A 21,826-nucleotide genomic window follows, 5' to 3' on the forward strand; every position below is an offset into this window, starting at 1 on the left:
CTTTGGTTCAAGTGATGTTTCTAGTGAGTTAAGTGTGATGTGTTTAAAGTAAGGATGTGATTTTACTTCTTTGTATGGAGGAAGTCAATTTTGTTTTGTTTTTTGTTTTTTGATTTCTTTTTGTATTATTTGGAATCTTTATAGTCTTTGGTTTTATGTTCTTAGATGTTAAATATTAAAATTGATTAAGGAAAACCCACATGGAGAGGTAATAAATTGTTTGTTAAAGGAGTAAATTGGAGTTTGGGATCTTAGAAAACGGCTCAAATGAGGTGAGCATGTGCAATGGCCAAAGATTATCCCCCTTTTTTTTAAAAAAAGAATGAAGTGAATTCTCTGAAATTTTATTACTATAATTCGTTACTGATTTGTGTGCTACTTAAATTATAATGTTCCTATACATTACTTTTTTTGGATTTTTGATTTTCGATTTGTGAAGTGTAAAAAGGATGTATCCGTGAGAAGCAAATCTACTATGCAGGAATTGAATCATATTTGTTCTTTGAGGAGGTTATTGTGCCCTTTTCCTCAACTCTAAAGCTTACAATTGTATCATTTCGTTTATCAATGGGATATAATTCCACAATTTGTTTCAAATAATTTTTAAAAATAGAAATAAAAAAACAATGCACTTGGTTGGTTAGTTATCACTAAATCAGTCAATCACCGAAATTCAATTTACAAACCCAAACTGAATCTCTTTAGAATAATCACATCAATTCCAACAAGTTCTTTTTTGAAGGATTGTGCTCACATAACATAGAAAAACAAGTAAGCACAATCTATGGAATATGTATTTCAATTCAAATTCAGTAGGAGATAAAAACTTGTTTTTCAACAAATTTGGTAGCTTTAAATTTAGACAGATAACCAAAAAAATGAATCACATTGTGCAATCAAAACTCAGTCTTAAAATTTATTTTACTTCTTGCAGTAGAATTAAATATAAATAATTTTACTTTAGTTTAACATTTAGGTCGTGTTTTTTTTTTTTCTTATTTAAAAATAAGAATAAAAAATACTAAGTTTTTTTATTGTTATTTTTGTTTCTGTCTGACTTTTAAGTTGTCATAAGAGTCTAAAAATTTGACATTAAAAGAATTTTTATGTCAGAACTACAAAATATTTGTTATAAAAACGAATCAACTAGAAAGAAGTATTAAATGTACTGTAATTTTCTTTACTAAAGAATTAGAAGAATCAAAAAAATTAAAAACTAAAATCCCATATGTCTACAAGATTATCAGTTAGACATGAATATAAAAATGAATTAATTGTGGTCATCATTCTATACGGCATATACCAAACTATTTCTAAACAGCTCGTTTTCTAAAAAGATTAATTTTAGCTATCTTAGTAGCAATCAAATTTTAAATAATACTAATATTTGAAACAAATATATATTAATTCAATAAGAATTCTATTTCCAAGTCTGTAATAACCTGAATGTGTATTATCCATCAAAGTAATTTGGATTGTGGTACTCTGAATAATTGTTAAATAAAATAAATATTGTAATGTAAAATTTGAAATATTCATGAGAATATGTAAGTATTAAATCGTAATTTCCAAAATGATTTAGTAATTTCTAAGTTTTAATACTTACATATTCTCATGAATAAGAATGTATGAGATTAAACTCATAAGTTTATACTTATTATTATTACCATTAAGTTTATATATTACCAAAACTATGAAATTAAACTCATAAATTTACCAATGTAAGTGTTAAAAGCTATAAAACAATTGATTCACAAATAAAATTTAAGGATAAAATGATTTGACATAATATTAAAAAATACATAAATAAGATATATTGTTGCCAAATTCAGTTGAAGCAACTCAATAATTTCGAAAAACAATTATGTATGATCAGTAAGAGTTAAATACCAACTATTGGTAGCACAATAACTTTTTGATTCTTAGTTTCTTTTTTCTTTTTTCTTTTTTTCTCATTTTTAGTTCTTAAATATTCAAAAACTAAATATTGATACACATTTCTTTTATAAAATTTGTATTTAGAACTATGAAGATGATCTCATAGTTTTGGTAATATATAATCTTAATCGTAATAATAATAAGTTTAAAAGTTTTACACAAATGATTTTGAGGTCTATGTCAATGTGCAATATGTTTTGAATCATGATTTGATGTCTGCATTAGATTTGATGTCTGCCATGTGGCAATTTTATTTGAAAACATTCCATGTTTAATTTTATTTAGAGATACTTTGAGAAAATACCAATATGTGACATATCTACAAATGATCCTCAAATATTAGTGTTGAATATTGTTGCTGATTTTGAAGAAGTCATATTCATTTATAGGCCAGATATACACTAAAAAGGAGACCCATTTAGCTGGGTAACTTGGCCCTAAAACTTGGGTTAAACCCATAATTGGGTTTTACCACTCTATTGCTCCAATCAATGGGATTTTTTGATGCTCTAGCCAAATGTAGACTTGTCAATTTTTTTTATATTGATAGATACATTAGCAATCTTCTATAATATAAATTGCAATTTGTAAAATTAGACTTACACTAAATTTAAATACAAAAATCTGAAAATAAAACTTGTTTTCTTTTAAGAAATATAATTTTGTAGATGTTGAATTCATAATTTCAGAGGAAAATCTATTATTTCAGATTTATAATTTCATAATTTATAAATTTTAAATAAATTATGCAATCTAATTATTAAAGTTTTAAGAATTTTTAAAAGAGGGTATTAAAATTAAGTTCCAGCCACTTTTATTACTTTTATTACTTTTTTTCTTTTTTTTTTTTTTTTTTTGATAATGATACTGTTTGATAACAAATCAGAAAAAATATTCATTTTGTCATTTTTTAAAAACTTGTTTATTTTACAGTTTTCAAGTCTATTTATGTCATATCACATTCACCATACTGAATTAACTCTTTTTTAAAATAAATGGTTTTATATCTATTTTCAAATATATATATATATATATATATACAAAAACTTAAATACCAATATTAAAATATAAAGTTCCAATATAGTGTACCAATATATTAATTTTGTTTTGTATGCTTTCAATATTTAATAAGTGTTGAAACTCAAAAATTTATATAAAGATATGTAAAACATATTACTGTGAAACAAAATATAAATTATTGTAGGATATTCAAAATTTTATTTTTTTTAAAAATAGATTATCTGTAAAAAATTCAAAATCATTAGATTATAGAAATATACATTTTTATTTAGTGATTCTCACAAAGTATACTAGTTTATAAAAAAAAACTAGTACTAGTTCTATCACTGACAAAAAAATTAAAAGTAATCAAATGTTCATTTAGAAAGAGTGATAAAATTTTATCAAAACTGTGTATAAATGTATATTAATCCTGTTTTATCTTTTGACCATAAATTAGATATAAAACAACATACATCTAATTAAATAGAAATTCTATTTCTACCATTGCCCTAATAAATTTAATTATATGTGTTGGTATTGGAGAAGCAAAAAATCATGAAATAAATAAATAAAAGCATTGATTTGTTACAAGAGAGATTTTATTGTTTCAAGTTTTAGGTTTTTAAATAACTGAGCCAAAAAAAAATTGTATGAATATAACTAGAAAACACTTAAATGTAATTTTAATTCTAATAATTTTATTACCACAAATTTTTTCTATCAGTTCAAATTATTTTTTAAAAACACGAGAAAATATGAAGGACTTAATTAAATTTTATTTGGATGAAGAAGGGCTAACGGGAGTCACGAACGGATGAACGTCCAAATACCATCCATAGACTTCACAACCACGGTTCCCCGCGGGCACCAGAAAGGGAACCCGTTCTCAAAACGATCTTCTAACCTCGGGCACGCGTCGGATCTATTCCCAGTCGCGTTCTCAATGCAAAACCTCGTGTCCAATACCCATTCACTCCCTCCATTACCACGTGTCGTGGTCGAGCCACGTAGGCAAAACTGACACTCCTGGAAACCCTGATTGGACTTTCCGTTCTGTGTGGGTTGCTCGGCCTCTCTAAAAATGACATAAATGTCCATTAATAAATTACGGATAAGACGAGATCCATGAGCAGTTGGATTGGTCCAGATAAAGATAATCGGGGCCGTTCAGATAATAGAGGTCGCCGTGTCCGACGAGCCGTGCGATCTAAATCCACTTGGCAGCATCTCTTGAGCTCCTTCTAGTGGTGCTTTTCATCCCCACTGTAATCCTACAAAAAATTAAATAAATACTGTTAATGGGATTTGAGTAAAACATCTGATTTTTTTATTATCATTTTTATTTATTTTTGGTTTGGATTTAATATTTGGTGGCATGCAAGGCGATGGATGAATATTAGAACATGTAGTTCATGGATCCCACAATGAAGGTATGAAGGGGAGAATGTGGTTGGAGCCCATGAGTGAGGAATGGGGGCCTCAGTACCCTATCCCAAAGCAACAAAACCCAGGAATTAAATAGTGTGGATGTAAGAATAAATTGAAGGGTGGGGTGGGTACCACCTACTTTGCCTACAAAAGGGACCCTCTCGTGGCACAATATCCACCACTTGTGTCAATTGAGCATAGGCTCCTTCGTTCCGAAATCGGGGTTTTTATGGGTCGTGAGTTTCTGCAAGTTTGCAAGAAGCCCTAATTCTGGATCATCATAAGAAACCAAATATTTTGATATCTAAAACTCTCCAGATATCCGGATTAAGATTAGGGGTATATGGTTTTTGTTAATTTCTAGCGAAACTTCGCAGCGGCGTCCACGTCATCTGACCACCAGAGTCCAGTCCGAACCAGCCCCGAACCTCGTATCGAAACGTGGGTTGTTCCAGGTTCGGGCCAGGCTCGGCATCCTAGCTTCAGTGATACAGTTGCGTTTGCTTTTGTTGCTTCATCGGTCATTTCGTAGTTTGTCAATGCGATGCTCAAGCTCGGCGTTTTGCCTCGATAAATGTGCCAAAGTTCTGAAGTGATTGTTTACTGATCTCTTTGGTTCTGATTCCTGCGCTGCTTCTGGTTCTGTCTGCGCGTTTCCGTTTTGTTTCCCGTTTCGCGACGCGTTTGTGGAAGCAGTTTGAAGCGAGATATTGGAGCTTGTTTCAATCGTTCGCCACTCGGCGTTGGCACTGACAGGAATGCGGGCTTCTTAAGTAGCGAGCGTTTGAAGCCGAGTTGCTGTTTTTCTGAGGTGTATCACGGGTGGTGGTTTTTAAGAGCTTCTAGGCTCTGGTGGTGTTGAGGCTCAGTGCCGACTTGTTTCTGTTTTTTGACTTCGGGGATACATTGGCTGCCTAAGAAGCGTCCGTGCAACACTTGTATCGTCTTTGAGTTTGCGTCTTTAGACTTGAGGTTTGGCGACGTGATTGCTTCTTGTCGTCTGCTCGCCTACGTACAGAACTGTTAAAGCAACTTCTGTATCTATTTTCCCGCCTTAGTGTGAGATCACACTTCGTGACTGTCCGTTCCGCTGAAGCTCGTGTATTGACTTGACACACGTCTTCGCTGTTCAAGTTAAACCAGCAGGTTCAGAATGATTACCAGCAAAGCAATCCCTATCTCTAGTGGCAGGAGTTCATTTCAGCAGGGAGACTACGCAATGTCTTCCTCACCACGGAGCCTGAGTGCTGTAAGCTCTAGCCCGAGACCGAAAGCAGGGGTGGCAATGGCGTTTAGTGTTGGAGCTGCCACCTCAAAGGATCCCTACTCCACTCTCGGTGTAAGTCCTGATGCTACCAAGCACGAGATCAAGAAAGCCTACCGACGTCTCGCGCTTAAGTACCATCCGGACGTCTGTGAGGGTAACTTCTGCACATCAAGTTTCCAGCAGATCAATCAAGCGTATGAGGTAGTCTCCTTTTCCTTTCGCCAATGTGAATTAGCTTTGTCCGTTTCTTTTTGTACAACCATAACTCATAATGTCAACGTTTGTTACTTTTACGTCCAGAAGCATGTGTTCCTGGTTGCACGAATTGCTTTTACTGTTATTCCGCATGCTGTTAACTTTCTCTGCTTCCCCAGACGCTTCTCAACAACACCACCTCGCAGTTTGGACAGTTCGAGGATGATCTATCTGACAACTTGGAAGGGTTTATGGGAGTCGAAGGCGACTCGTGGGAAGATTGGGAAGAGTGGATGGGGTTTGAAGGCGCCGGAACACTAGACTTCTCCAACCATGTCAATATGAACCTGTAGCTTCTTCTTCCTTTTGTGCATACCACCTACTTTGTCCAGTGTGAAGGATGGCTTGTGATGTACATATCGTTTGTTAATTGAGATCAGAGCCATCCTCTTGATCTCCTGCAGCAATTTTTTTGTTGCGCTTCCAGGTCGGATTGGTTAGATTTCTGCGTAGGACAAGGATCATTCTTTCACATTATAGCCGAAGGCTGTCCAGATTTTTCAGGCTTGTGCCTTGTATTTCAACCCCAAAAATGACATCACGATACCGCAGTGTAAAAATAAGATGGTAGCTACTCCGAGACGTGGGCCCCTGCTTCATTCATTCTGAATATGAATTTTTGGTTGAATTTGAAGTCTACGTCTTCTTGTGTTTGTCATAGACTTTGGTCTTGATATTCAATATCTTTATATCGTTCATTAGTGTCTTGTAGAACATGACATGTTGAATGTAAACCTCATTTTACACATGTATTGACACTTTCCTCTGCTGTATGTGAGAGATAAGTTGCGTAATTTTTGATGGAACTGATATCTTCCTCTCAGAAGCTTCTACTGCTGTCAATCTGTCATTAGTTGCAAGTCCAGTGAATGTCAGCTATAGTAAGTTATTCACAGCGATGCATTTATACCGTTAACCTGGATACCTCGACTTCTAACAACGTTTTGTGGAGAAATGTCGTTATTCAATTGCTTCTTCGTGACTCTCAAAAATCAATTTTTTTATTTATAGCAAACCAGACTTCATCTACTCTTGTGCACAGCTCCGCTAACAGATCTATTGAGAGCTTTTATTCGGCGAGCTGCCAATTTAGCGAGCTGGCCTCTACTTGAGATGGCTAATCTGGTCCCAATTTATGAATAAACCATTTGTAATACTTACTAAACTCATTTATGGTATAATTTCACAATTCGAGCAACATGTTCATTCCTAAGTTATTGTCAAAGGTTTTGGAGCAAGCTTACTTTACAAACTTTTCTTCACAAGATTTTTTCAGGACAGCTTTATAACAACAATATATAATTGCTTGTTGTTTGAAATTTAAAACACCAAGGATTTAACACTTTTGAGCTTTTATCATCACAATATAAAACAAATCAATAATTTTCTTTATTTGTCCTAAAAATAAAATTTCTCTACAACTATCTATAAAGTCCTATCACCAGCACTTAGAGACTCTTACTAACTCAGTTTTAAATCATGTCAACAATTTACAATAATAGCTATGTTGACAACACATGCAGTGTTTTATTGGATTGAACACCACTCATTCTGTTGGATCATTTAAAATGCCTAAGTCGCTTAAAACACCATTTCATGCAACCAAACATGGCTTAAAGTATGACATTAAGATGTATTAGCAAGATATACACCTTTTAAGATGGTGTCAACTTGTTTGTTTTGTATGAAAGTTTGACAAACTAGAAATGACTCCAACTTACATAAATGCACTAGCACCAAAAATGTTTAATGGTTTGTTATTCTTTTTTTGTCCAAACAATACATCCTTAGGGCTATGGCAAAAACAAAAATATTACTTACATGTACATCATCTGTATTGTGAATTTACAAAAGCTATTGTTAACACTCTCTTTTTAAATTAAGCATTCTTATTGGCACCTAATATGGACACAAAGTAAGAAATGATGAATCTAGACATTTGTTCGCACTTCAATGTCAAAGATGATGTGTATAATTTTTACATGTTGGTGCTTTTTTCCTTTGATTGTGAGATAACTAATATTATATTTCCATAATTGTTAAAGTAATCAACATGATTGAACGATTGTGACATGCAAATTTGATATTAATAAGCATTGATAATGAGCGCATGACATGTTTTTTGTTTGATATAGTCACTTTCTTTGAATAGACTACAATCCATCTAATTACCTGCATGTGATGCAAGGTCTACCAATTTGATATCTTTGTGTATACTAAATATCTAAAGATATATAATGATGGCTTTATAACTATGTTCATTATGTTAGTGTTATATCTTTGTTGTCAATTTAATTTAATTGTTACATATTTATATTAAATTCGTAAGCTTTTAGTCAATATGGTCTTTACAAGGCAATGCCACAAAGATCATGCATAGAAGTATTTTTCATGCTATATTGTTTATTGTTTTTTGACATGGATGATTAAATATTGGTTCTACTTTCTACACTTTTTATGCTTAAAGATATTTTCTAGGAATCAAACAAAGGATCTAACAAAAATAATATCAATTTACAAAGGATTGAGAAGATATTAAAAAGAAGGAATATTTTGTAGATTACATACATTTATTAGAATGAACTTCTTGATTTCATTCAAAGAGAAAAAAATTGCAAAAAAAGATATTATTATTATTATTTTTTTGTACAAAGATTAATCTAACAAATATGGATACTATTAAAAATATATCAATAGAATATATCAATTAATTGCAAGAAGTGATTTTTACCCTACTTTCTAAGAATGGTTAATATTTTTTTAATATAAAAATATTAGGTATTATAAGAGCCAATATCAAAATTACAAATATGAGTGCTAATTTAGTCATGTAGACAGATTAATATTGATTCTTGTAATTACTAAAAAAAAATATAATATTCCTTCTGAAGTACAATAACAAATAGAAAGTCATTGAAGCAAAATTATAGAGACAAAAGAAGGTGAATTAACTAAGGTTGCTTGTAACTGTCTTTTTTATGTGAAGAAATACAATTTTTTTTTTTTTTTTTTTTTTTTTTTAAATTTCTTCTATTAAAACAACATATCCAAAGACAAAGATTGTTAATTGAGAAGGCTTAGTTGTTTATGATAAGAGTTGAATGGAATCTATGGTAAGACTTAAAAAACACTTTTTACCTACAATTGGAGGTTTTTATTTTTATTTTTTGTATTTTTTTGTATTAGACATATTTCTTTCTTCTTTCTTTTTATCTTCTTTATTTTTATTCTTTCTTGTTGTATCTAACTTTATTTTATGTTCAAGATAAAATAGACTTTGGCAATGAAAAACTTCAAAAAAAAACTACAATTATAGAATATCTTAATTTTTTTATAAAAAATGACTTTAGAAAATGCAATAATGTTATGCTTATATTTTACTTTTAAAATAAGAAAAACATATAGTTGTCTTTAGAAAAATAAATATTTTACCTCATAAATTTTTTTAAAAAAAATTATTCATCTATTAAAATAATTGAATGATTTTAAAAAAATTATGAGTATATAAGCATGAGGTTTAATTGGAAAGAATGTTTTTCTTACCTATGATTTAATATTAATTTTATTTTAATTTAATATAAAATAAAACTTCTTATAATAAAATATATTCTATTATACAATCTTCTAATTTTATTTTATAATACTATATTAAGAGACATCTTCTTAAAAGTTTAAAAATGGACTAATATAATATCAATTGAAAGAAATTTGAAGAACCTAATCTAGAAAATTCTATAATTTTCTTTGATTTTAGAAAATATTAAGTTTATAAAGAATTATTTTAGAAGCTTATTAAAGATATTAGGATATATTTTATTAATATTTTATATTTCTAAAATAAATATAAAATAATTCTTATATATATAATTATTATAATTAAATATTAATGTTATTTTTGTAATAATTAAGTTATTAATTTTATCAAAGAAATTCTATTAGAAAGTTTAATTACAACCATATTTTAATTTATCTCTTTACCAATATAAAACAAAGTTTTGTACAAAATGTTTAAATTAGTCTGCTTTGTGGTTGTGATTTTTTTAAGAATGTCATTGTGATTAAGAAGAGTTTCTTTGAATAACACCAAGTTAGCAGGTGCAACTATTTTGTTTTTAAAAAACATTAAAAAGAACCTAAATTTACAACTGTCTTTAGTTATGTAATATTCTTTATTAAAATAACAAATTTTACTTCAAATTACAAAACTCCTTGCACCATTTCTCGCTAGCTAATATTTTTTGTACATTGTAAAATATATTTCATTTCATTACATACACCTTAATCATCTTTTTTTTTTTTTTTTTTTTTTAATTTTTGTTATTTAAAAAAATAAATTTTAATCTTAGAACCCAAAGTTCTTCAAAAATTTTAATTTAAAATTATTATTTAACTAAATAAAAACTATGAAATAAACATAGGTGCAACTTCAAACAAGCACAATCTATAAAGGATTTAAATAGGGAATTGTTAGGTCGACACCTCCATTTGACACATTAATTTAGTGAAAAAATAAAATAAATGATCGTTTGAAACTCTATCTAAACACTTTTATCATTTTAGTTACTTAAATTTTATTGTAAACAAAATCAACTACGTTTTATACAAACAATGTGTTTTTATTTTATTTTATTTTATTTTTGATTTAGAACTTTCATTCTATTATACATTTATGGGTGTCCACAAATTTGATTTTGTTCATAATAAAATTCAAGTAACAATCATAGTACAAGAGTCTTCAAACACAATTTCAAATGAGGATTTTTTATTTTTTATTTATTTATTTTTTCATTGAATCAATGTGGAGTGTCCACAAAGCATCTCCCTTAAAAAATCTTGATTTCGACAAATCAAAACATTTAATAAATTAGAACCGCTCACCTCGGTCCCTTTACTCAATCTGCAAAACTCGCAATAAATTGGTGGGTTTTGCACACATCGGTGATCTTCTGCACAACTCGAGTATATTAAACTTGACTGGAAATACTTTAATACTAATTAATATTATGCAGCCTAGAAATGATCAAGGAAAATTATCATTCCACTGAAAAGCCAAATAATCCCAATTAAAGCAAAGCAAAGCAAGCTCTCATTTTCACTCCCTTTCTGGGAGACCCATAAACTGGCACCCTCACGTTTGTCGAACATTGTGAAGCTTGCCAATTCCTGGTTTTACAAACATGATAAATTGTAAGTCAAGGACAAGTTATTGTAGCGTAATCTGCAAAACTCTAAATTGTTTGTTAATTTTTGGTGACTGCCTAATACTAGCAGGCCTGCTGTGCAGCAACGATGATTTTGAAACCAGTTTTTGCAATATTTTTATTCAAGGTTTCTGACCATTTTATTGCGCACTGGAGTCTCCGGAGAGAGTGTTGCAAAAAACGCAGACTTGTGTGAAGTGGGGGACCAAACTCACGTCGTAAAAGTCTTTTGCTTGTTGTTGTTGTTGTTCAACTTATTCTTGAGCGGCTGGTTTTGTTGGATATGCCGCAGAAGATGAGCTCGGGGGCGGGCGAATCGTAGTTCCAGAGATGCGAGCCCACCGATTAATCCACTGACAATTACATGACATCAAACTCGCAGACAATGGATATCACTCTTCATTAGATGGCAAGCAGGTTGATTTTCTTTGCTTCTTTTCTACATAAGTTTCATAGTTTGCATGAAGATAATGTACCGTTGATTCAAAACAACAGGCAGCCGAATTTTTTGAATTTGTGAATTGTCAATCTCGGTGCATCAGACTTCCATTCTCGGATGGAGTTTAGATGTCTGAATCTGACTAAGAGAAGCTAGATCACTTAGATAGATCGCGTACAGAAGCTGAGCGGTGTCCCAGTTCAGAATTCTTTTTGTTCAGGAGCCGAGTCTCAGAAGGACTGCGGCCCGGAGTTAGGATTTGGGTCTAAGGTAGAGCATGTTTTATTTATTTATCATTTATTCATTTTATTGCTGTTGTTGATCTGAATCTTGCTACTGCAGAGAAGAGATGCAACAACGACTAGCGGATTGCGAACGTGCGGGAACTCCAGTGGCGAGGAGTTAATGTGATGTTTTGTTGTTATATTTTGTAAAGAAAGAGAACAATAAAGTTCTTGAAGGGGTGGAGACGGTGATTGCTGTTGCGAGCCACTCGCGGTTTCTTCCCCTCCTTCGAGAGCTCTTGTTTTCACAGTTGTGTACGTGCTGTGTTGTCCCACCAGCTTCCGACTGGCTCATGCGCAGAAACGTTTGATTGAAGTTAAAATATCCATATCCTGCATGATTTTAATGTTACAATTTGTTTATATTGCCAAAGAGTACAATTCAACCCCTCATGTATTAAAAATAAATAAATAACAACAACAACAACAATATTCATACAAGTAATGTTTAAACTAAAATGTAATGGAGATATAAAATACCTTTCAAGACTCTTTAACATAATTTGGTCCTTTGATGAAGATTACAAACTTGGCTGGACATGCGAACAGAAATCAAAACCAAGATGCTGTCACAAACTTTTGGGCTCTTCACCTCATTTGTTATAACGTTGAGTTTGATTCGTTCAAGTAGACATTTGAGAGAATCAATGACAGCATTGGGTATTAGTTTAAAAGTGGTCAGAAGGGCCCCTACTATTTGTACAGAAATGAACAACAAAAGATTAAAAGAAAAGAAAAAGAAAAGGCGTATCATATCTGCCAAAATGCCAACAGGGCAGATCCTAAAGCACTGGCAGAAAATCATCTTGTTGGTTTCATTAATTCTAGTTATACATGGCATGAGTTGGGTGTTGGATTTCCCACAACACTAGGACCTAAAAATCGCTATCCAAGCGCCGATTCACCATGCACTTTGCTCACAGTTATCTATCCCCTAGTATAAACCCTGCACAAATTGCTCTCTCGTGACTACTACTTATTCGCAAACTTCCCCCTTTTTTCTTCCTGTAACAAATAAGGAAGCAACTGAACCTACTGACTTCATACAATGGAGAAGGAGCCTCCAATTATCAACAGAACTTCCAGCGAGCGTTGCAATTAACACACGTTACAAATGTAGTCATGGGCTCATCAGCACTCCGAGTTTGCAGTTGGAAGTACGTCGTCTTACGTTGTCCGCACTTGCCACACCTGAACTGATCAGTGGATGCCACGTTCTGCATGCCTCGCTCACATTCGAACAGGGCCTTTTCCCTAATGACCTCATTCTCCTTCTTCCTTGCATCACTGGCCATGTCATCCGCAGTCATGTTGACAATTTCTTCCGATTTGATTTCGCCCATCAGAACACGGCGTCTAAAGTCTGGATTGTTTTGATCTTTGAGATTGAACAAGATGGACCTGCACACGAGGGTACTCGAATTAAATAAGCATCGCCATTACATAACAAGAGAATTTTCTCGATATAGGACAAAAACACTTGTCTGCATGTACAGATTCCTGAAAAGCTAGTTTTGGACGTCTTTCAAAGAGATAAGCTTATCTTATACCTGTATTTCGCCTTCTCCTTTCCATTGAAAAGCCCCAGCTTGGAAAATAACACAGTCTCCACAGCTAATGTCACCTTCACGAAGTCCGTGCTCTTCACTATTTTTGAGTGTTCGTCGGTAAGCTCACTGCAACACTTTTTAAAGGCATCCAAGAGGAGTTCCCGAAACCTGTCCCGATTAGGGTCCCCAGACTTTGGAAGGTGTCCAATTTTCGATTCAAGTCCAGAGGCCGAACCATTCGCTGAGCTTGATGGTGCTGCTGAGGAGGCAGTTGTAGACTTCCCCGCGAGATAAGACTGGGATGCCGACGGAGAAGCACTTTTACTGGCGGGGTGAGATTGAGGTGCAGGACGGGCGTTCTTTGTTTCTACCCTCGGAGATGGGGAGACACTCTTCGATTCCACTTTCGGAGATGGAACAGTGCTCTTAGACCCCACTCTGGAGCTCTTCGACGTACATACTTTCATTTCTGTTTTCGCTTCTAGTTTCACTTCCTTCTTTACTGTCGTTGACAGCGATGTTCTGGCTGGAGTTTCGGGTTTGATTACGGGAGAGGCATCCTTAGGGGTCCCGCTCCTGCTTGCGGCTTCGTCTGCAACCACCTTCTTCCATTCCTCCAGAAGCTGCTGCGCTGAAGCAGATATTTTCGAGGATTGATGTTTTGTTAGCTTGCGCAGCCGCTTGCCAACCTACGCCACCATCAATACATCTTTTAGACGCTGCCAAGTCCGTCTTACATAGGATTCTGAGGAAATTTTACTCTGACACAAGCATTTGATACGTTCATAACGTTTACCACATTAAGAAGAACCAATCGCATGATGTCAAGATCATTGTTACATGCAATTCCATAGCTGTCCCCTCGGCTTGAAAGGTCTAAGAAAGGTGTATCATCTAAAGGTGATAGGTTGAAACACTAACAAAGACTTTGCATCATTAGAACACACACACACACACAAAAAAAAAAAAAAAAAAAGAAAAAAAAAAGCCCCATTCTTGTAGTTAACAATACTAAAAACTACATGGCATTCTAACAACCTCGGAAGAACGATAAACGTCCCGAATGACAAACAACAGAACTTGAGTCCACTGCGCAGCCAGTCTGCGTTTTAAAGACATGACCCTGAAGAGGAAACCCGAAATCTCTTAGTGCTCCAGAGTGGAGTCGAAGAACCTATTCCATATTCTCTAGAGGCTGGAGCCAGCTCAAAAGTTAACTAAAATATGGGCGTTTAGGAAAACACGACTACTCCACGCAAGAGAAAAATAAAATACAATGTTCTCCTCACAAAAACAAGCCTGAATTTTCTCCGCCACTAGCCCTCACGGTCCTACTGTTTTCCTTGACCACGCGTCCAATTGCTCCACATAGTTCACATTCCATGCAAGAGCAAGGGACCAAATAACCAACGCCAGCAACCTCCTCAACTACCAAAATCGGAAAGTCCCAAAAAGAAGAGCCCCACGCACCTGCGTCGACAGCAGAAGCGCCGTGCTCACTTCCACGGCGCCCATGGCCTTCAGGGTCTCCTGGCACCGCACTTCCTCAGCAGGCAAAATGGCTCCATTGCTCACCGCCCTGTCTGCAGCCTTACACGCCTTCTCAAAAAACGACACCAGCTCCGCCTCCGCCATCTCTCGCAACCCTAAATTGCCCCTTCCTTCTACCTCCAAAACCAGAAGCCACACCACTAAACCTCCACTCAACCAAACTGTCTCCACTACCCGAATTTCTTCACCATTCTCCTTCCAAAGACATTCAAGAGACCCTCAATATCCCAGAAATCTCTCCCAATGCCCTCCCACAACCACATCCGCTCAATCCTCAACCCGCCTGCACTTTGCGTCGACATAAGCCTCTCTGTTCCAAACCCCGTTCTCTTACACTCCAAATCGCCAATTCCGACAAAACCCAACAAAACCCAAAAAAAAACCCAAAAGAATTTCTGCACGAAAATTCTGCCTACTGAAGCTATCGCAAACAAGAAACGCAGCCGGCGATCGTCCCGTGAAGGGATTGGGGGGCTTCCAAAGCGAAGCGCAGGGCGGAGTAAGAAGCAGGGGAAGTGGAGGGCACGAACGAACCAACGAACGAACGAACGAACGAACGAACCAACTAATGAACGAACGAACGAAGACAGGTCCCACGAGAATCTGAATCTCGGGGGAGTGGTGGGGCCCGAAGATTGCTCCCCCCAGAGGTTGTGAAAATCCTGCCACGTGTGTGGGCCCTTGCTTACGTGGACTGCGTTTTTGTGGTGGTTCTGTCCTTTTGGGAATGGATTTCTAATTAGGGAGGATTTTCAAAACACTTTAAATTAAAAATAAAATGTAGAAATTAGAATGATCCTTATGAGTTATACATACATATATATATATATATATATATACATAATATTATATGAAATGTGTCTTTATGAAAATAATGAATATTTTATTTTAAAGATTATTTTTAGAAAATAATAACAATATTAATAATAATATTTAAAATTTATGGATAGGATAGGATAATTCTTTGAGTCTTCTTGCTCCAAAAAGAAACATGTTATGGTATGCAATATTTGTGAAAGATAAAAAGTTTTTTTTTTTTTTTTTTTTTTTTTTACTTTTTTACTTTCTCAAATGAATGGCAGTTGGTTGTGATCTAAAATTATTGTTTGATAACATCATTGCCTAGCTTTGTTTGTTTTTTGAAAGTTGGTAGTTGATGGACAATCTTTTGTATTTGAGATTTTTAATATGCATTTTTAATTTTTAATTTTTACTTTTGTTGTGGATCTTAATTTTAAACATTGCATTTGAAAAGGTAATGAAACTAAAATTTTAAAGTATATATATACATTATATTAAAGACAATGATATATATGTGTGGTCATTTCATCTAAAAGACAATACATCTATTCAAAAGTTCATTCTTTATGCAACTATTCAAATTCTCATTATGTTTGGAAGAAATAATTTTAGATAGAATATATGATTGCTATAGAAGAATGTTTTAATATGAATTGTTGTATCATCCAATGTGATGAGTATATTCTCTCTCCACACCACTATTAAGTGCCTCCTACTATTTTCTTCTTTTACTCACATGAGCACCAAGGCAATATAAGTGAGATTGAAACATCCATTAAATTTTGAAGAATTTTTTTAATAATGTTATATATATATATATAGAGAGAGAGAGAGAGAGAGAGAGAGAGAGAGTGCGCCAAAAAAAGAAACATCTTACAAACCAAAATGGTTTATAAGATGTTTTCCTTTTGTTTTCTCACATGAGCACCAAAATGTTATATATATATATATATATATATATGTTTTCCTTTTAACACAACACCTTCTTTTTTCTTCCAAAAGGAAAACATCTTATAAACCAACAATAGTACAAGACATTGCCTCTCTACTTTAAATATAGAGGATTTTACATTTAAACATAATAGCCCAAGAAAATTGCACTAGTATTGTTTTAATTTTCAGAAAGTGCTCAAACCATTCCTTCAAAATGCATTTGAAGATATATGAACAAATGTAATGTAAGATTCATCTATTTTATACCATTCTTTACTTAGTTTTTGTTCATTTTGATGATTATTTGTGACTTTCATTCAAGCAAGTTTATCTTTCCAAACCAATAGAATGCTTTATGTCTGAACAAAACATTCATCATTCAAAATAAAATTAGCTCCAAAATTCAAATGTGATCCAACTTGTACGTTGGGATCTTCACTCAAAGAAAATATGTGTTCTCAAAAGAAGTTGATATGTCTATCAAATCACATATTAGTTATTGAAGCTTTAAAGCACTAGCTATTGTAAAGTGATCTTTGCCTAAGTACTTATAACATGAAGTCAATACAAAGCATTTTAAATTTGTAAAATAAGTCATATGTTTACATTATATTGTATTATCAAAAACCTAAACAATCGGACCAAAACGTAAGTTTCTTTAATCTTTATATACATAACAATTTGAAATACGGAATTGCCTAATTTTCATAGTCGTTTACATACTCAACAAAAAAATAAAAATAAAAATGAAAGCATTCTTTCATCTCTTTTCATGCTGAAAACATGTTATTAAGAGAACTACACCAAAAAAATTGAAAATAAATAAATGTCTAATTTTTACACAGATATTATTTAGCATATTGTAATATATAGTGGACAAACCAAAAAAAAACTATATTATTCTAATTATGATTATCAATCATAGTAAGCACATCATTATTATGATTGATTTGCATGTGACCCATTCCGACTGAATTAAATTTGCAACCAGATTAACGACTTTATAACTTCACAAATATTTTTATATATATATATATATATATATATGTATATATATACACACGAAAAATGGCTTATTCTGTGTAATATTTGAATCTTGTAACCCACTAAATTTTGCACACAATGCAAATCTTTCAACCTTAGAACAAGAATTTATCAACAAGTATAGGACATTTGGAACAGATTAATGACAAAAGGAAATACTTCGAATTGACGAGTAGAGGCCTAGTTGGATGGACATGGCCCTATTCCTGAGGTAATCTTTTAAGGTTGAACAGTAAAACATATTTATAGCAACATGAGGGATACAGTAGTGTGGTAAGAAATCCGTTGAAGTGACCTCAGTGTGAGCAAAATTTCACTAGATATGACAAGCACAAATCAATTAAAATCGAAATGCTCAGAGCGATATCAACGGGGAGATTACTCGTCACAATGAAATTTTTACGTGTCAAATTCGAACATGACACCGAAAATCAATCGTATAGCATGTTTTCTATGCAAGTTGCTGTGAAATCACAGACTGTAAGGAAGCCCTCGAGTCGAAGAGCACAGAAGCAAGATAGAGATCTTTCGTGCACTCGCAAACTGAACATCCCACAGTCGGTTACAAAATTCATATACAAATGGTAGTTTACATTTCTACATTTATCATTTTCATCATCAAAGATATCAGGAAGATCTTGCACACAACTCAAATCTATAGACCTGATATCTAGAACTACATATTTCTTAACTATGTAGCTGCACCAGTGACCCCCGACGTTAAGTGTCCAGACCGTCAGGTGACATTCACAAAGCTGCATTCAGTGTTACAAGGCATACAGAACGCTAGGAGACCTCGGAAGATGCACGCTGAGATTGCATTCAGCTCATGACCAGCAGACCCAATCAACTGGTATTCCTAATTTTGCCAACGGTTCCACCAGTTAACTCGTTTAACAACGTCACCCTTCTGGATTTCATCCACAGTTGCTGCAATTGTCCGAGCAGCTTTTCGCTGCAACCTCAATGCTTGCGCCATAGCATTGCGTCGGACTGAACCCTTCGTAACTGGCTCCTTTTCCTGTTCAAAACAATGACTTGGATTAGATATAATATCTGCATCATGTGCGTGCTTCTAATATTTTCTGTGATTTTTTAACATGGCAAAGATTTAAAATATGCACCGACCAAAACTAGTGACAAAATAAATAGAGCAGAAGATTCTATGAATAGGGAACACAGCATACCCGTATGTTTTGTAACTGGGCTTCTGTGAACCCTCCCACACTGTCGGTTCCAGATTTCGCCATGAGTGAAGTCACCCAATAAACACCTTGATTGTCCTGTTGAGAACCTCGCAATAGATTCAGCCTTAGCCTTTGCATGACGGAAAGTCCAAGGAATCCGGCTCTCTCAAAGTAAGGATGTGCAAGTGCGGCGTTTGCACTAATACGCTTGCGGCCTTTAAACCGTAACATGTCTTGAACGAGCTCCCATCCCACACCATCATCCAGATCTAGGATCTCAAACCCCTGCATAATGTCCTGGTTTGGCTTGCCCTCTACTAAACTCCGCCATTTCACCAAGTCGTAATCTCTGCGTTTGAACTGTCGGTTGAAAGAAATGAGCCCGCTGTCAGTGCGAAGATTCGGAAATGCCATTTGCAAGTAAATGAGACCCGCGCTGTAGATGTCAAACCTGTCGGGAAGATTCATTTGCCAAAGCACTGGAGAAAGAGCGGCTGCAATTATAGCGGGAGGGGCTGAGGGAGTTTGAGTACTCATGATGTACTGCTCTGGCGCCGAGTACCTGGGATCCAGTAAAAACTCCTTCGGAATATAATTGATCCCTACTCTTAAGTCCGCTGCGGCTCCTAGATCTATAATTTTGAAAGACTTCGTCTCTGCCAAGACAGACTTTCGTTACAAACCAAGAGCGTGAAAGATGACGGAACTACGACGACAATGATAACGACAATAAAGATACAAAACAATGTCTAGGAAATTCATTATGAACGCCTGTGCATGCAGGAGAAAAACCTCGACAAAAACCACAGGAGATAAGATTGCCCAAAGTGATAAAAACTAGCATGCAACAGTACTAATAGTTTGAGTGAGCTTCCACTGTAATGTTCTCGACATGCTTGACGAAGTTATTGGTTCCCGACCATAGTCGACACCTACCAGCATGTTACATGTACAGTGGAAATGCTGCATGGAAATTGAAAGCGAAGATTAAAAAAATGTTGACGATGAAGGAGGATAAGTAGTGGAATTAGATCTAATTACCTTCCGAAAATATAATATTTTGAGGTTTGATATCACGATGTACAATCCCAGTTGCATGCAATTGAGCCAGAGCGCTCAAAATCTGTCGCATAATGGACCGCACTATTCTGTTCTGACGTTCAGGACCACGGGGCAAATCTTCCCCTTTCCGTGGTCCGAGTATCAGTTCTTCTACGTTGTAAGGGAAATCCCTGTTGGCCATCAGGTCAGCTAAAGTTGCGTTTCCTTCATACCTCCACAATAACCAAAATTCCTCTTTCCCCTTACTAGAAGTCTCGTGAAGAAAACCATGAACAAAATCTGCACAACTCTTCCGGCAAGCGCGTCTCACACGCTCATTCATCCAAGCCTCCACGGCGCCGTATTCATTAGCCCTCTTCACTACCAATGGGCCATCTTTTTTCAACAGCTGCTTGTTGGAGAGGGATGCCTTGAAGACAGTTCCAAAAGCACCTTCGCCTAGTTTTTTCCCAAGACTTAAATCCTCTTTCTTAAACACAGGGCGAAATAGATTTTCCAAAGGGGCAAGCACAAACATGTCCCAGAACCCCGGCGCCACTCCTGGTCACAATAAAAAACGATCATAACCACCACTTTAACTAAGGAGCATGAAAACAGGAAATCTCATCATTATGCAACATTGTATAGAACTCGGCGCTGATGAATACTAAATCTCAACCATTCTTATAAGTTCCATCCATACGAATCACGTCCAAGATAACACCATTTATGTACACTTCGATGCAATCATCCCCCTGTAAGACACAGCTCCGTTCCTAGTTCCATGTCCACATGCTATGCTGAATGCAGACTGGAACAGTTTAAAAAAATGTTCACCAGTTTTGAAAAAGGTCTTTCCACAAGGAAAACAGCCTATCGTGTGCTTGAATACGCCTAGATAGCATTAAGCATTCGTCAATCTTCTCGTGGCCTCAATAATACCATTGTAGAGTAAAATCGGCACAGCATCTTCAGAAACGTGTAAAACCATCACATCCTATGTGCACAGCTTTTCGGTGTCTCCGCAATACACACTGTGACTGAATTCGACTTTGCTTCAAATCGACGTCTCGCAATTTCAATTCAAACAACTGTGAATGCAAGTGAGAGCCAGTATCGAAAGTGTGTCGAGGCTACAAGAATACAGTCAACCTCAATAGCGTCCGAATTCTCATGCCAACTGCTAATCAAGCAACTATCTCACATCAATCCCAAAATCCGACATCGACGCAATCCAACCAAACAACACTACTCCTCTCAAAAAACAAAAACTCCCGATTCGACCACCGACTAACCTGGAGTCGCCCAAAGATACGTAACAATAAGCACCGTCAGCGCCACGCCGGGCGTGGTAATCTGAAATCCCTGCCGTGGCAACGTGCTCCGATACACTACGTCCCCGCATTCCATCACCGTGCACGGCAATCCCACTCCCACACCTACCACCAGCCCATGCAAATGCTCCGCGAGCTCGAAGCTCGCACGAACCCGAACAATCGCCCGCCTGCTCGTCCCTCTCCGCACACTCAACCCCCGTCCTACTACTCTCAATCCTAATCCCAATCCTCGAGGCCATTGCCCGACCAATTTCTGCCCTGTAATCCTCCCCCGGCTCGTCAGCTGCGGCACTCGCGCCACAGCCACGTCCGAGAACTCGTACCAGCTCGGGCTTCTGCTACTTCTGCACGCCATTGCCATCTCTGCAGCAGGCTACACTTGCACCATTGCCCGTAAGAATGGATGCGTCTCTCTCTCTCCCTCGCTCTCTTGCTCGCTAAGCTGTGAAGACAGCAAGCAGAGCTCGCTCGCTCGCTCGCTTGCGAGAGAGAGTGAGCAACTGCCGTGTCTGCCATAGCTGGGCTGTGTGCCAAGCTTCGACGTCCACACACACGGCGGAAGGCCCAC

At 35.4% G+C, this 21,826-nt stretch overlaps 3 protein-coding genes across 4 annotated transcripts; 1 reads left to right on the forward strand and 2 right to left on the reverse strand.

The window, feature by feature from the left end:
• The first annotated feature begins 4,898 nt into the window (after positions 1-4,898).
• On the forward strand, positions 4,899-6,524 carry LOC112278179 (chaperone protein dnaJ 8, chloroplastic). Its single transcript, XM_024511354.3, has 2 exons — positions 4,899-5,836; positions 6,010-6,524. The coding sequence occupies exons 1-2, from the start codon at positions 5,522-5,524 to the stop codon at positions 6,181-6,183; spliced, it is 489 nt and encodes a 162-aa protein (XP_024367122.1). The 5' UTR covers positions 4,899-5,521; the 3' UTR covers positions 6,184-6,524.
• A 6,081-nt stretch (positions 6,525-12,605) lies between these two features.
• LOC112278156 (transcription elongation factor TFIIS) lies at positions 12,606-15,445 on the reverse strand. The gene is made up of 3 exons (XM_024511316.3): positions 14,835-15,445; positions 13,365-14,053; positions 12,606-13,215 (listed from the first exon to the last, which is right to left on the reverse strand). The coding sequence occupies exons 1-3, from the start codon at positions 14,997-14,999 to the stop codon at positions 12,885-12,887; spliced, it is 1,185 nt and encodes a 394-aa protein (XP_024367084.1). The 5' UTR covers positions 15,000-15,445; the 3' UTR covers positions 12,606-12,884.
• A 2,822-nt stretch (positions 15,446-18,267) lies between these two features.
• On the reverse strand, positions 18,268-21,744 carry LOC112278003 (serine/threonine-protein kinase STN7, chloroplastic). Of its 2 annotated transcripts, XM_024510952.3 has the most exons (5): positions 21,217-21,744; positions 20,759-20,815; positions 19,922-20,482; positions 18,881-19,536; positions 18,268-18,714 (listed from the first exon to the last, which is right to left on the reverse strand). In XM_024510952.3, the coding sequence occupies exons 1-5, from the start codon at positions 21,617-21,619 to the stop codon at positions 18,553-18,555; spliced, it is 1,839 nt and encodes a 612-aa protein (XP_024366720.1). In that variant the 5' UTR covers positions 21,620-21,744; the 3' UTR covers positions 18,268-18,552. The 2 variants fall into 2 exon arrangements, with proteins under 2 accessions (XP_024366720.1, XP_024366721.1); XM_024510953.3 differs by lacking the exon at positions 20,759-20,815.
• Between the last annotated feature and the right edge of the window lie 82 nt (positions 21,745-21,826).

This window comes from Physcomitrium patens, chromosome 26 (genome assembly GCF_059467195.1).
Source record: "Physcomitrium patens ecotype Gransden chromosome 26, ASM5946719v1, whole genome shotgun sequence".
NCBI classification, from domain to species: Eukaryota; Viridiplantae; Streptophyta; class Bryopsida; order Funariales; family Funariaceae; genus Physcomitrium; species Physcomitrium patens.

Coding starts and splice junctions, on each gene's coding strand:
- LOC112278179 (XM_024511354.3), top strand. CDS start 5,522: ATGATTACCAGCAAAGCAATCCCTATCTCTAGTGGCAGGAGTTCATTT. Junction 5,837..6,009: donor AGATCAATCAAGCGTATGAG/GTAGTCTCCTTT, acceptor CTGCTTCCCCAG/ACGCTTCTCAACAACACCAC.
- LOC112278156 (XM_024511316.3), bottom strand. CDS start 14,999: ATGGCGGAGGCGGAGCTGGTGTCGTTTTTTGAGAAGGCGTGTAAGGCT. Junction 14,054..14,834: donor CGCTTCTGCTGTCGACGCAG/GTGCGTGGGGCT, acceptor ATGGTGGCGTAG/GTTGGCAAGCGGCTGCGCAA. Junction 13,216..13,364: donor AAGGAGAAGGCGAAATACAG/GTATAAGATAAG, acceptor CCTCGTGTGCAG/GTCCATCTTGTTCAATCTCA.
- LOC112278003 (XM_024510952.3), bottom strand. CDS start 21,619: ATGGCAATGGCGTGCAGAAGTAGCAGAAGCCCGAGCTGGTACGAGTTC. Junction 20,483..20,758: donor AAAGACCTTTTTCAAAACTG/GTGAACATTTTT, acceptor TATTGTGACCAG/GAGTGGCGCCGGGGTTCTGG. Junction 18,715..18,880: donor CCCAGTTACAAAACATACGG/GTATGCTGTGTT, acceptor TGTTTTGAACAG/GAAAAGGAGCCAGTTACGAA.